A 12,905-nucleotide genomic window follows, 5' to 3' on the forward strand; every position below is an offset into this window, starting at 1 on the left:
GCAATACACAAGGTGGCATCTGGCTGCGTCTACACAGAATCAATTCTGACTCCAGGCCTATATCATAGCTCCCATTTCCAGATGGTTAAGTATGACCATTTCCTCTGCTTACGTAGTGGCCATAAGAATCTCCCTCTCGTAGTGAAGGCTCTTCTACCAGAGGCATCTTGTCCTTTTGAGCAGGGTCATTGGCGATCTCTTTGGAAGAGCTTTGAAGGACCTCTTTGCCGGTGTTCACCAAATTTACTGGATTGCAGTGGCAGCCAAGCAGGATGCTGCTTTTTATTTCATCTGTTTTGGCAGCAGTCCCACTCTGTATCTCCGGGACTGCTCTGATACATCCTAATGGTCCCAGAATAAAGTGGGATTGTACAAGAACGAAAGATTAGGTTCTTACCTTTGCTAACCTTCTTTCTTGTAAATCTACACTCTATTCCAGGAACCTGCCCTGTACTTGCTGATTCACCGATTGCCTGCCTTTACTTGTACTGGTACGCTGATTTTCATACCAGCCTTTATAGGAATGCCATCAGCATGTGTTTGGCACTTGGTTATGGTGGGTCCCTAGTTTAGGCACCCCCTCTGTCAGTGCAGGTCATGTTTCGTTATAGCACTGTTTCTGTCATTCAGGTTCCTAATGTTTAATGACTTGTTTCAGTTGTTGCTCTTTGTCATACATTTCTTCTGAGCAGATTTTCCTTGTTTGTTGAGGAATATCCTTGTTCCCCCTCCCTTTTGTCTTTGTCCTCTACAGATGTTCCTGGCTGCTTTGCAACTAACTGGTTCTTGAGGGGACAGTGCTGAGGTAAGAGGGATAGAGCTAAAGTCTCTGAAATATGATATTTCCTACAAGTCCTGGCGAGTATAGGAAAATAACCTAATGGTCATGGAATAGTGTGAATTTAAAAGAAAGAAGATTAGCAAAGGTAAGAACCTAATCTTTCATTTTGTCTCATTATTTCTGAGTTGTCTTGGATTCAGTATGACTTGAATTCTTAGTCTAATGTAAGAATTTTAAATGTAGGCAATGTGCTTAAACCAGAAAAAATATGCATTTTAGAGAGAACATTGCAAAAAAAATACTAATGACCCAGTGGTTCAGTGACACATGGTGTGCACTGCCATGTAGAAGACCCACATTCATTCCTGAACCAGTTTTCTAGGCCAGTTAGAAATTGGGGTGCTATGAAGGCAGCATTCATAGCCTGCTGTATGGTGTGGTAATACCCTGTGAGCAGATTTAGCCATCAGTTAATTTGTAGCCCCTGACTGATAAGAAATGGAATATGAGAGAAACACTCCAAGTAATTTTGAATGCAGGATCATGACACAGTAGCCCCATAGAAACTGGTTTAGCTTGAGTTGAAATTATAGAGGGACAGGAGAAAATTACTGTGTCAAAAAACCCATTTCTTTATTCCTTAACTTTGCAGATTGTCAAGCTACTACTTCGGCATGGTGGGAATGCATATCAAGCTAACAAACATGGAGAACGACCAGTTGATATAGCTGAGACAGAAGAATTGGCACAGCTGCTAAAAAAGAAGGTGCCAGTTTCTGAAGATGAAGATAGCTATACAGGTTGAAACTGAAATTTTATTGTACTATTAAATCAAATTGCATTACAAATATCAACTATATTTTAATTCAAGTGCTGTGCACCATTCTGACCTGGGCTGGTTTTAATGGCACATTGCCATGCAGTATACCCGTAGTTCAGTCTTCTAACCACATCTTTTGCTACCTGATTCAGCAGGGGTTGACGGTGCTTCTGGAGCATCGTTCAAAGCCCCCGAGGGCAAGGAGTCATCGTCATCATTAAGAGTGATATCTGTAGCCAGATTTCAGGTCCAGGATTGTAGACTTCCATAAGAAATTGAGGTATATGGCTCTGGGTGGGACTGTTACTGTATTGATCAGATAAGATATGTTGTGGTAGATAAGGAATATAAAATACAGAGAAAAATCCCTGGGTCATCTTGAATGGACATTCTGGTATGTCCTTTCTGGATTCAGTATGCGAGGTGTCCAATCCATAGCCGTGATCCAGTATTTGCAGAAATCCAACACTTTTCTCACTATGTGCTCCTACTACTACTGAGAGACAGAGCCACTTACAGTTTCAGTTTGTGCAAGCGATCCATGCAGAAGTCTTTCTGATCTGCTCTGCATCTTTTTCTTAGTTTTTTGTGATTTCATGTTCATTTTCGGTGGCATGTGACCCCTTGTGGTGGTCTTCTGCCGGAGGAAAGGAAGCAGTTCCGCAGAACTAGACTGTTGGTTCACAGAGAACCTTTGGGGTGCCTGTGCAGCCTGCTGTGTACCACCATATTTGGGCTCAGGATCCATCTCCTTGGGAGCTAGCTTGCCTTCTGACCATGTCAGAGGTTTAAGCGCAGGCTGGGTGCATCCTGAGTAACAGCCCTCTGGGTATCAGGGCACAGGCTGTGTTTCCCACCTCCAATCGTGTGGAGAGGTTCTGAGGAGGTGGAGTTCTCAGTTGGGATCCATCCGACTGGCAGTCCGAAGATCTTGAAGTTTGGTCCTTTTGGAGCTTTTCTGAAGCAGAAAATCCTTTTCCTACATTCAGCTTCAGTGAATAGAGCTGACATGCAAGGTACTTCAGTGACTGTGAGTATACCTCCATTATTTCATGTAAAACCGATTTTTAAGAGTTTCTGAGGGTAGGGTTCAGGTTTTCTACCAGAACCCAAATTGCTATTTTTTACTTTTGAAATTTCTTTATTTTTGCTGTTTTGGGCGCAAATTTGCTGGCAGTGGCCATCTTGGATTTTTATCAATCTTTTTTTTTAAAAGCTTAAATTCTGCCTTAAAACCTCCTCAATTTTGTTTAAAATCAGTAGGGATGGACTCCTTGGCCCCTAATCTATCAACTACATGTTTCGATTGTGCTGGGCTGCCAGCGCAGGAGCATCCATGTGCCGCAGAGCGCTGAGGGAGAAGATGGGAGCTTCGGGCCTCGCTTCCTCTGAGTCTGGTCTGTGGATAGAAAATCCTGCCAAATGCCCATTTTGGATGATGGCAACAGACTCTGCATGCAGTACAACACCAGAGAAATAGAAATAAATTCATTTATTCCTGAACAGTGCAAAATATAGACAGCTGATGTAAATTCTCAAAATTGCCATATTTCAATTACTAAATTGAAATTAAAATTATTTTTACTACCTTTGTTGTCTGGTGATTTTATTTTTCTAACCAACTTTTCCATGTCTCTGGTTGAACTTCATTCTATCTGTGCTCTTAACTGTGTTTCCAGGGCCTTCTTATCCATTTGCTGTTTTTCTCTTCTTCTTCACTTTTTGTCCTACATCAGTTTATGGCGTTAACTTTTAATATTCATCTTTCTTCAAGTTTTCTGCTTCCTTCTCAAATCTATCTACTATTTTGTTACGCCCCTCCTGGACTTCATATGCTAGGTGTTCAATACAACCCACAATCCAGGAGTTGCAGAAATCCACAAACTTTTTTGAGCACTTGTTCCACCTCCTTAGCCTGAGAGCTAGTAAATATATCCAGTTACAGTTTCTGTAAGCAATCTGTGCAAAAGTCTCTGACAGTTGTTCTGCTTCTTTTTCTTATTTTTTCATTTAAAGTTCGTTTCTCAGTGGCTTCAGTGCCTTGAGACCTGTTCCCAATGGTCCCCTGCTGTATGCCATCCTTCTTAGAAACTCAGGGTCCCTTCCCTTGGGAGTCTGCTTGCCGGTGACCTTGTCACAGGTTTCAAGCACAGGTTATATGCGTCTGGAATGAAACCCACCCGGGTTTCAAGATGCAGGCTGCCTTTCCTGCCCCGACCTTGTGGCAGAGGATCCATGGGGGCGGTGGTTATAGTCTGTGTCAGGCCGGCTGACAGTCCAAAGATCTTCAACTCTGAGCATTTGGTACTGTTTCTGAGGCAGAAAGTCCTTTCTCTTCACTCAGCTGCTTTTAAAATTGCTGACAGGCAAAGGCACTGAAGAATTGTGAGTACTCCTCCATTATTTCCTATGGGAACTTCGGAGGTGGCTTGTGAAGAGTTTTAAATTGTGTTTTTCAGTTTCTGAGGGTAGGGTTCAGGTCTCCCACCTCCCCAGACCCCAAATCGCTATTTTTTGTTTTCGGGGGTGGGAGGGAGGGTTAATTTATTTATTTTCAAATTTTCTTCTCCACTTAATGCTTAAGCGAATTACAGTAGAAACATACATATTCAAAAACATGATCTCCAGACTCCTCCCCACCAACCCTGAATAAATCCGCTAAAAATAACATACACTAATAAAAATGTGCTCTTTTACAGAGCTCTAAAATTAGTTCTAGCATTACCCAGCTAATAAAAAGCTTAGACAAATAAGTCTTTAATTGTTTTTAAAAAGACATCCTATCTTTACACAATCTCAGATATCCTGGCAATTCTGTTTTTGGCACAAATTTGCTGGCAGTGGCCATCTTGGATTTTTATCATTGTATTCATTTTTTAAAAGTTTGGTTTCTCCCTCAAAACCCCTTGATTTGCCTAAAAGTCTTTTGGAATGGAGTCACCAGCCCCTAATCAGCTTGATATGTGCAGTGATTGTGCCGGATCAGTGACCATGTGCTGTAGCGCACAGGGGAAGGGAGTGGGAACTTAAGATTTGGCCTCCTCCATGTACTCTAGAGCTGGGGAGCCGACCTGGGTCTGTGACTTTGGGGGGGAAAATATCGCCCAGCAGTCCTACTGGCATCTGGTGCAAAATGCCTACGTTCCAAGTCTGAGGACTCTTGTGGTGGAGCACATGTGTTTCCACAGCTCCCTGCCACAGTTGCGGGGTGTGACTTTTCACCAGAATTTATTTGGCATCTCTGGAAAGCGTATTCCACAGACCCGCTCGTTCTTTGCGGCTGGCGGGCGCATCAGAGCCATGTCAACCTGTTGCGCTAGTGGCGGAGCTTCCTGTTCAGGAACCTTCTTGTCCTGCAGTGGTGGACCTCGATTGCATCAGCTGTCATTCAGATATGTCCATGCTGGCTCCTGACACTGCTTCTATTTTGGATCTGGCTGATACCATTGCCGGGACTAGTCACCTCAGCCACCTTGAAAGTCCAGATTTGGGGGATGACCCTTTGGTACACAGGCTTTTTAAAAATGGTTTTGTCTCTCTTCTCATTGCTGATGTTCTGAAAGAGCTCAAATTGGATCCTCTTCCTTCTACTTCTCAGGCTTTGGTCATGGACCACTCTAATGTGCTGTCTTCATTTTTTCCACCCCATCCACAGCTTCGTGGGCTAGTTACAGCACAATGGGACTCTCAGAGAACTCTTTTCGGCCCTCTAAAGCTATGTCTAAGCTTTATCTACTGGCGCCTGATTTTCAGCAGGTTTTTGAACAACCTAAAGTGGATTTTACTGTGGTGCAGGCTATCAGGTGCATAGCCCTCCCTAGTGAGGTGGGGGAGTGATGCTTAAGGATTCCCAGGATCACAGAATGGACATTATGTTGAAAAAGCTCTTTGAAGTGGCATTTTTGGGTATCAGAGTGGCGGCTGCTTTGTTACAGCATGAGCCTGTCATTCCAGATTGCGCGATGTGTCCTCTGCGGACGTTCCTCCCTGTCCTCCGCTGATACTGGATGGTGTGGATTGTGTAGCATATGCCCTTTATGATCTCATTCAAATTCTTAGCAAAGTTTCTGATTATGCAGTGTCTGCATGCTGGACTCTTTGGATCCGTCATTGGGCTGGAGACATCTAAGGCCACTCTAAGCAGACTTCCTTTCAAGGGCTAGCTTTCTCTTTGGTAAAGGCCTGGACGACCTAATGACCAGTGTTGCTGAGCACCGCCCAAAGCCTCTCCCTGTGAACAGGTTTCATTGGCCAGAGGGTGGAGATCACCGTAACTTTTGTTCCTCCTGCAGGTTTCATCAGGGCTCCATGGGATCTTCCTCTCAGAGATATTCCCTCGTTATAACAGTTCCAGTTCCAGGCGGCTTTAAGTCTCTAGTTCCTGAACAGCAGCAGCCCCTAAGAAGACCCAGTGATTCTATGATTCAGTCGGAGCTTCCTCGAATTGGAGGTCGCCTTTCTCAATTTTATCAGGAGTGGACTCGTGTTTCCTCTGATCAATGGGTGCTAGACCCAGTAAGACTATTCTTATGTTCTTATTGATAGATTTTCTTTTGCCTGCCTCCAGATCTGTTTCTGGACTCTCCAGCAGATCGGCCAGAAAAGGAGTCCTATGTCTACTCTTCTGTGCAGAGTTTCTTAGAAATCGAAGCAATAGAACCTGTTCCAGATCACGAATCGGGCTTAGGCAGATACTCCTTATACTTCTTCATGCCAAAGAAAGGCTTGGAAGACTGGAAACCCATTCTGGATCTCAAGTTTGTCAACTGCTTTTTGTGGAGTCCTTATTTCCGCATGGAAACAGTGTGCACAGTCATAGCTGCTGTCTTTCCAGGAGAGTTTCTAGCATCCTTGCATCTCATAGAGGCTTACCTCCATATTCTTATCTACCTGGAGCATTGAAAGTTTCTGCATTTCCATGTTCTATAATAGCATTTCCAGTTCACTGCTCTGCCCTTCAGCCTCGCGACAGCGCCCTGTACTTTCACCAAGGTGATGGTAGTTGTGGAGGCCTTTTTCTGCCGGCAGGGGATCCAGGTCCATCCTTACTTGATGATTGGTTGATTTGTGCTCTGTCTCATTCAGAGTGTGAAAGTGCGGTGGAAACGGTAGTGTTTCAGTTGCAGTCATTGGAGTGGATTGTCAACTTCAAGAAGAGCAACTTGCCACCCTCTCTGTCCTTGGAGTATTTGGGACTTCTCTTCGATACCAAGCAGGGTCGTGTGTTTCTTCTTGAGGCATGAAGACAGAAACTTCAGCAGCCGCTCAGAGCTCTTCTGGACTGCGCAGCTCCCACGGCCTGGCTTTATCTTCAGGTTCTGGGGTCCATGATGGTCTTTTTGGAAGCAGTCACCTGGGCTCGAGCACACATGCTCCCGTTACACCCGAGCGCAGATGCGCCTGTTACAGAAGTCCTTTCTCTCTTAGTGGTTTCTGCAGCATCATCCCCTTCAGGTGCCGCTCCTCTAGACAGAGCCAGCTCACAGTAGCCTGAGCTGGTGGCTTCAGGGGAGGCTCTCCACCAGGGCAGGCTTCTTTGGATATCAGAATGGATGACTTTCATGATGGATGCCAGCCTGTTGGGTTGGGGTGCTCACTGTGGGGACCGTTACATTCAGGGGCAGTGGACTCCTCATCAGAAACATTGGTTGATCAATCATCTGGAACTTAGGGCAATTCGGCTGTCATTGCTTGCTCTCCAGCCTATTTTGGTAAGAAAAGCAGTGCGAGCCTTCTCCAAAAGCGCCATGGCAGTGGCATATGTGCTGGTACATATTTTATAAATTGGGCCAGCTTACCATGCACACCGCAAAGGCACGAGCTTAAGGAGCAGGTCCTGCTCCTTTGTGCGTCTCCTAAATGCCTCTTCAATTGGAGCCTCATAGTGTGGCTTTTATTTATGCTTATTTTGCCAAATATCTTCATTTTAGCTACAACAGTATTGTTTAATTTTACTCCCAATAGGATGTCTTCCAACCTGCAAATTCCGGTCCACTATGGTCACTGCCCTCTTCCCCTCTCCAAAGGAGATTGTTCCCTCGCTTGTCAGAAGTCTAATTTAATTCATTTAACTCCTTCTACCCACATACCCATTCTACGTGCTAAGGCACTAAGGCCCTGATTCTCTAAAAGTGCGTCCCGATTTTAGGCAGCTGTAGACGTCGTACAGCTGTCTAATCAGCCAATCGGGATGCACGTTTTAAAAAAAAAAAATGCTCCCCAGGCAGGCCTGAAGGCGCCTCCGGGAGCCTAGGGAGACCCGCAAGATGCCTAAGCTTGTCTAAGGGCCTTAGGCGGGCCTTAGGCTGAACCTAGGCGGCCCTACGCGTCTCCCTAGTAGATGAGAAGCTTAAAAATGTAGGCCAGCAAAATGCTGGTCTACATTGTAAGTAGACGCGGCCGCTATACTTATCGCGGCAAGGGATCTCTCTGCCGCTATAAGTATAGCGGGCCGTGGCCCCTGACCGATCACTGGCAGGAGGGTGCCCAAACCCTCCTGCCCGAAGACGCACCCCCCTCCCCGACACTACCGACCGCCCCCCCCCCCCGACACTACCGACCGCCCCCCCCCGACATTACCGATCCCCCCCCCGACAATATCGGTCGCTGGCAGGAGGGTGCCCAATCCCTCCTGCCCGAAGATGCACCCCCCCCCCGGCGCTAACAACCCCCACTCCACCAAACCTGTTCTTACAGATGGGTCTTGTACGTCGAGCAAGCAGGCACGCCTCGTCGAAATGAGGCGGGCCCGCCCCTTCCCGGCCCATCCCGCCGAAGCCTAAGGCCTGATTGGCCCAGGCTCTAGAAGCCTGGACCAATCAGGCCTTAGGCATAGCGGGTCCGCCCATCCCCACTTAATCTAAGGCCTGGGCCAATCAGGCCTTAGGCTTCGGCGGGATGGGCCGGGAAGGGGCGGGCCCGCCTCATTTCGACGAGGCGTGCCTGCTTGCTCGACGTGCAAGACCCATCTGTAAGAACAGGTTTGGTGGAGTGGGGGTTGTTAGCGCCGGGGGGGGGTGCGTCTTCGGGCAGGAGGGATTGGGCACCCTCCTGCCAGCGACCGATATTGTCGAGGGGGGGCAATCGGTAGTGTCGGGGGGGCGGTCGGTAGTGTCGGGGAGGGGGGTGCGTCTTCGGGCAGGAGGGATTGGGAACCCTCCTGCCAGCGACCGATATTGTCGGGGGGGGGGGGCGGTCGGTAGTGTTGGGGAGGGGGGTGCGTCTTCGGGCAGGAGGGTTTGGGCACCCTCCTGCCAGTGATCGGTCAGGGGGCCACGGCCCGCTATACTTATAGCGGCAGAGAGATCCCTTGCCGCGATAAGTGTAGCGGGCCGTGTCTAATCTAACCCGATTCTCTAACCCGCGTCTGTAACATGGACGCTGGTTACAGAATCGGGGTTTAGTTTAGGCCGATTCTGAATAGGACGCCTCTCCCGGGCGTCCTATACAGAATCAGGGCCTAGGTGTTTTGCGGGCCTTGCCTTCAATATAGGCGGCCTGCCTGGGGAGCATTTTTTTTAAAAAAAACGTGCATCCCGATTGGCTGATTAGACAGCTGTAGGACGCCTACAGCTGCCTAAAATCGGGACGCACTTTTAGAGAATCAGGGCCTAAAGGTTGGACTAATCAATGTTCGTTCATTAAAAACTAGGTACCATCTGTTCCATGATACAGTGATTCAGAACAACTTTGATATTTTATGTATCACTGAAACATGGCTAGCAGAAGGGGACGAAAGCTATCTTGCTTATGCATGTCCCCCAGGCTATGGTTATCAGTTTAACCATCGAAAAGGTAAAAAAGGAGGTGGTTTGGCAAAAATCCATTGGGACTCCTTACTTTCTAAATTAGAATTTTCTTCTCCCAGTAATATCTTGAAATTTATTCAATTTAGGTTGAAATATCACCCCTCCTTAGATTACTTACTACTTTATCTCCCCCTCCCGTTAGTAGCCAAACTTTAACTTTACTTCAGTCAGCTATTTTTTTAGTTCTGTTCTTCAGCTTTTAACCCCATTATTTTAGGAGATTTTAATATTCATTTCGATGACAATAAGAACACTTTTACTTCAGATTTTTCAACTCTTCTGAAGGATTTAAATCTTCAGCCTTTGTTAACTTGTCCTACTCATAATGCAGGACATATTTTAGATATGGTACTTGTCCCAAAATTACTAAAAGACCAATTTCAAGTTGTAGCTTATACACAATTTCCTTGGTCTGATCATTTTCTTAAGTTGTTTCTTGGAAAGCTTCCTTTGCTAAATTCTTAGATTTTGTAGCATCCATTGTTACTTACACCATTTCCCCACGTAAACAAAGAAATCCCTGGTACAGTCCTCAACTTATCCTTATTAAAAGACAATTGAGATCGCTAAGAAAATGGCGGCGTAACAAGACACTACAAAATTTAAACAAATTCAAGGACCAAGCTACATATTACAAAGCTGAAATAATTCAATCTAAGAAGAATTATTATTCCAAACAAATAAAAAAAGCTAAAAATTCTTCATTATATACCATAGCAAAAAAATTGACTTTGTAGCAGAAAGAGTCACAATTGACTGTACAATTACCTTCTGCTCAAACTATTGCCTCTTATTTCACTATGAAAGTCCAAAAGATTAGAAGTTGCATTTCTAAAGCAAATGCCGGTAATTCTCTTGGTTCAGATTTCTCTGCTAATACGTTTTTAAACAAATCTGAATTTACAAACTCTTCATTTCATCCAGCTGAAATTTCAAGTCTTCCACTTCTAAATGTTCAAGATTTAACATACCCACCCTTCATGATCTACAGAGAACCCTAAATATACTAAAAAATAAAAGGTTCCAAATCGGAGATTATTCCTCCACTCTTTCTGAAATGTTTTTTTTCATTCTTTGGTTCAGATATTTTTAATCTGATACGCTCTAGCTTAACTACAGGGACATTTCCAAAAACATGGAAAGAAGCAATTATCTATCCAATAATTAAAGAACACAAAATTAGTGCACAAGAAGTTTCAAATTACTGACCCATTTCAAATACTCCTTTTTTGGCTAAGCTTACAGAAAAAATAGTTTTCCGCCAAATCTCAGACTTTGTTGAGCAAACAAATGTACTACATCCTCACCAAACAGGGTTCCGTCAACATCATTCCACAGAACTTTCTCTTATTGGGTTGACTACAAAAATTCTTTATCATCTCGATCAGTCTGTTTTACTTATGTCCTTAGATTTATCATCTGCATTTGATACAATTGATCATAAGCTCCTACTGGCCCGTCTGAACGACATTGGAATCACAGACCAGGTCTTGAATTGGTTCTCATCATTTTTTACAGATCGTTCCTCTAAGGTAGTGTTTAATAAAACTTCATCAGACCCATTTAGAACAGATTATGGCATCCCACAGGGATCGATTTTATCTCCCTTATTTTTTAATATTTTCCTTGCACCTCTTTTAACGTTAGAACAATCCATTGGCTTTACAATGTTTGCCTATGCAGATGATGTACAATTAGTTCATCCAATAGATTTAAGCAACTTAATTGAAATAAATCTTATAAACAAAAATTTGGAAAAAAATCAACTCTTGGTTGGACTTACCTATGCTATCTTTGAACATCGAAAAGTCCAAATTAATGATTTTTCCCAACTAAGAAGGACTTTCCCTTTTAACTCCCATTACATTTAAAACTCAATCTCTTCAAGTTGTGTCTTCTTTAAAATTACTAGGAATCACTTTCAACAGTAAACTTAATTATCATTTTCATATCAGCACAGTTGTTCAGCGCTGTTTTTACCGGCTACGAATGATTAGATCCATATCTAAAGTGTTAGAGCCTAACTCTTTGAATATCTTGATCCACTCCCTCGTGATTTCCTGTATTGATTACTGTAATGCGCTCTATAAGGGCATAACTAAAAAAATAATAATAAGACTCCAAATTATACAGAACACTGCAGTGAAGATCATATTTAACGCAAAGAAGTTAGATCATGTTACTCCCCTCCTTTATAAAGCTCATTGGTTGCCGGTAGAACATAGAATCACATACAAAATTCTTTTACTAACCTTTAAAACTAGACAAAATTGTCAACCAGAATTTATCAATATCCTTCTTATTCCCTATAATTCTTCTAAGATCTTCTAAAAATCTGTTATCTGTTCCATCTTTGAAGTTTATCAACACAATGAGGTCTACCATTTTCTCTGTCAGCGCTCCATCTCTTTGGAATAATATTCCAGTCCATTTACGGGAAGAATCAACTCTTCACCATTTTAAGAAAAATTTAAAAATATTTATTTTTTTTGATGCTTTCGAGACCTAAATGCCCTTTTTAGGGCTACATAGTTTTATTCTACTTTTAGATACTCTTCCTTTTTGTTCTTTCCCTATATGTTCTCTTTTTTACATGATAAACTGTAGTTCTACCCTTCTTTCCTTTTTTGTTCCTGTTTTTTTTTGTATTGTTTTTAAATGTTTTTAACAATGATTATTGTTTTAACAGATATATAGTAACCCCATATATGTTTTTAACATAATGTTCACCGCCTAGAAGACCGATTGTGCAGTTTATAAAATTCTTAAATAAACTTGAAACTTGAGAACCCATAGCACTTTGGTCTTGAGTGCTCAGCCTTGATGAAGCGCAGTTATTCAGAGGTAGTTATCTCGACTCTTTTGTGGTCGAAGAAATCCTCTACTGTGGCTTCTTATACCAAAGCCTGGAAGGCTTTCCAACAGTAGTGTCCTAGGGATCAGGTGGAGCCTTAGAAGGTTCCCATTTTGGTAGTCCTGACTTTTCTTCAGGAGGGTTTAGACAAAGGTCTGGTAGTGGCCTCCCTGAAAGTTCAGGTTGGTGCAGGCCTTTTGTGTTTTTGAGCATGCAAAGGCGCTAGTTCACTTACTGCTCATCCAAATGTGATCAGGGGACATCATAAGAACATAAGAACATAAGCAGTGCCTCTGTCGGGTCAGACCACAGGTCCATCCTGCCCAGCAGTCCGCTCCCGCGGCGGCCCAAAAACAGGTCAAGACCTGTCTGAATCATCAGAAGGGGCTCCCCTGCCACCTTGGTTTCCCATCTAAGTCCTGCCTTCCTATCAAAGTCCTAGCCCTCCGGTCTACCCATGCACGACCAGGTTGGTTTACTCATTTCCTGGCTAACTTCCTACACCCGTGTTACATCCCAGGTCCTCCCTCAGTATCCCACGATCCCTCTATCTCTCAGGAATCCATCCAATCCCTGCTTGAATCCCTGTACCGTGCTCTGCCTGATCACCTCCTCCGGTAGCGCATTCCAAGTGTCCACGAC

The 12,905-nt window shown here is 44.0% G+C and overlaps 1 protein-coding gene across 6 annotated transcripts in view; it reads left to right on the forward strand.

Annotated features, from left to right (window-relative positions):
• Positions 1–12,905, forward strand: part of ANKRD12 (ankyrin repeat domain 12) — a 245,661-nt gene that overhangs the window by 155,337 nt on the left and 77,419 nt on the right. For all 6 annotated transcript variants that reach the window (XM_033934050.1, XM_033934047.1, XM_033934052.1 and 3 more), the window contains one exon: positions 1,434–1,581. In XM_033934050.1, coding sequence (XP_033789941.1) covers positions 1,434–1,581 — 148 coding nt within the window. The remainder of the gene's footprint in view (positions 1–1,433; positions 1,582–12,905) is intronic.

This window comes from Geotrypetes seraphini, chromosome 2, assembly GCF_902459505.1.
Source record: "Geotrypetes seraphini chromosome 2, aGeoSer1.1, whole genome shotgun sequence".
Taxonomy (NCBI): Eukaryota; Metazoa; Chordata; class Amphibia; order Gymnophiona; family Dermophiidae; genus Geotrypetes; species Geotrypetes seraphini.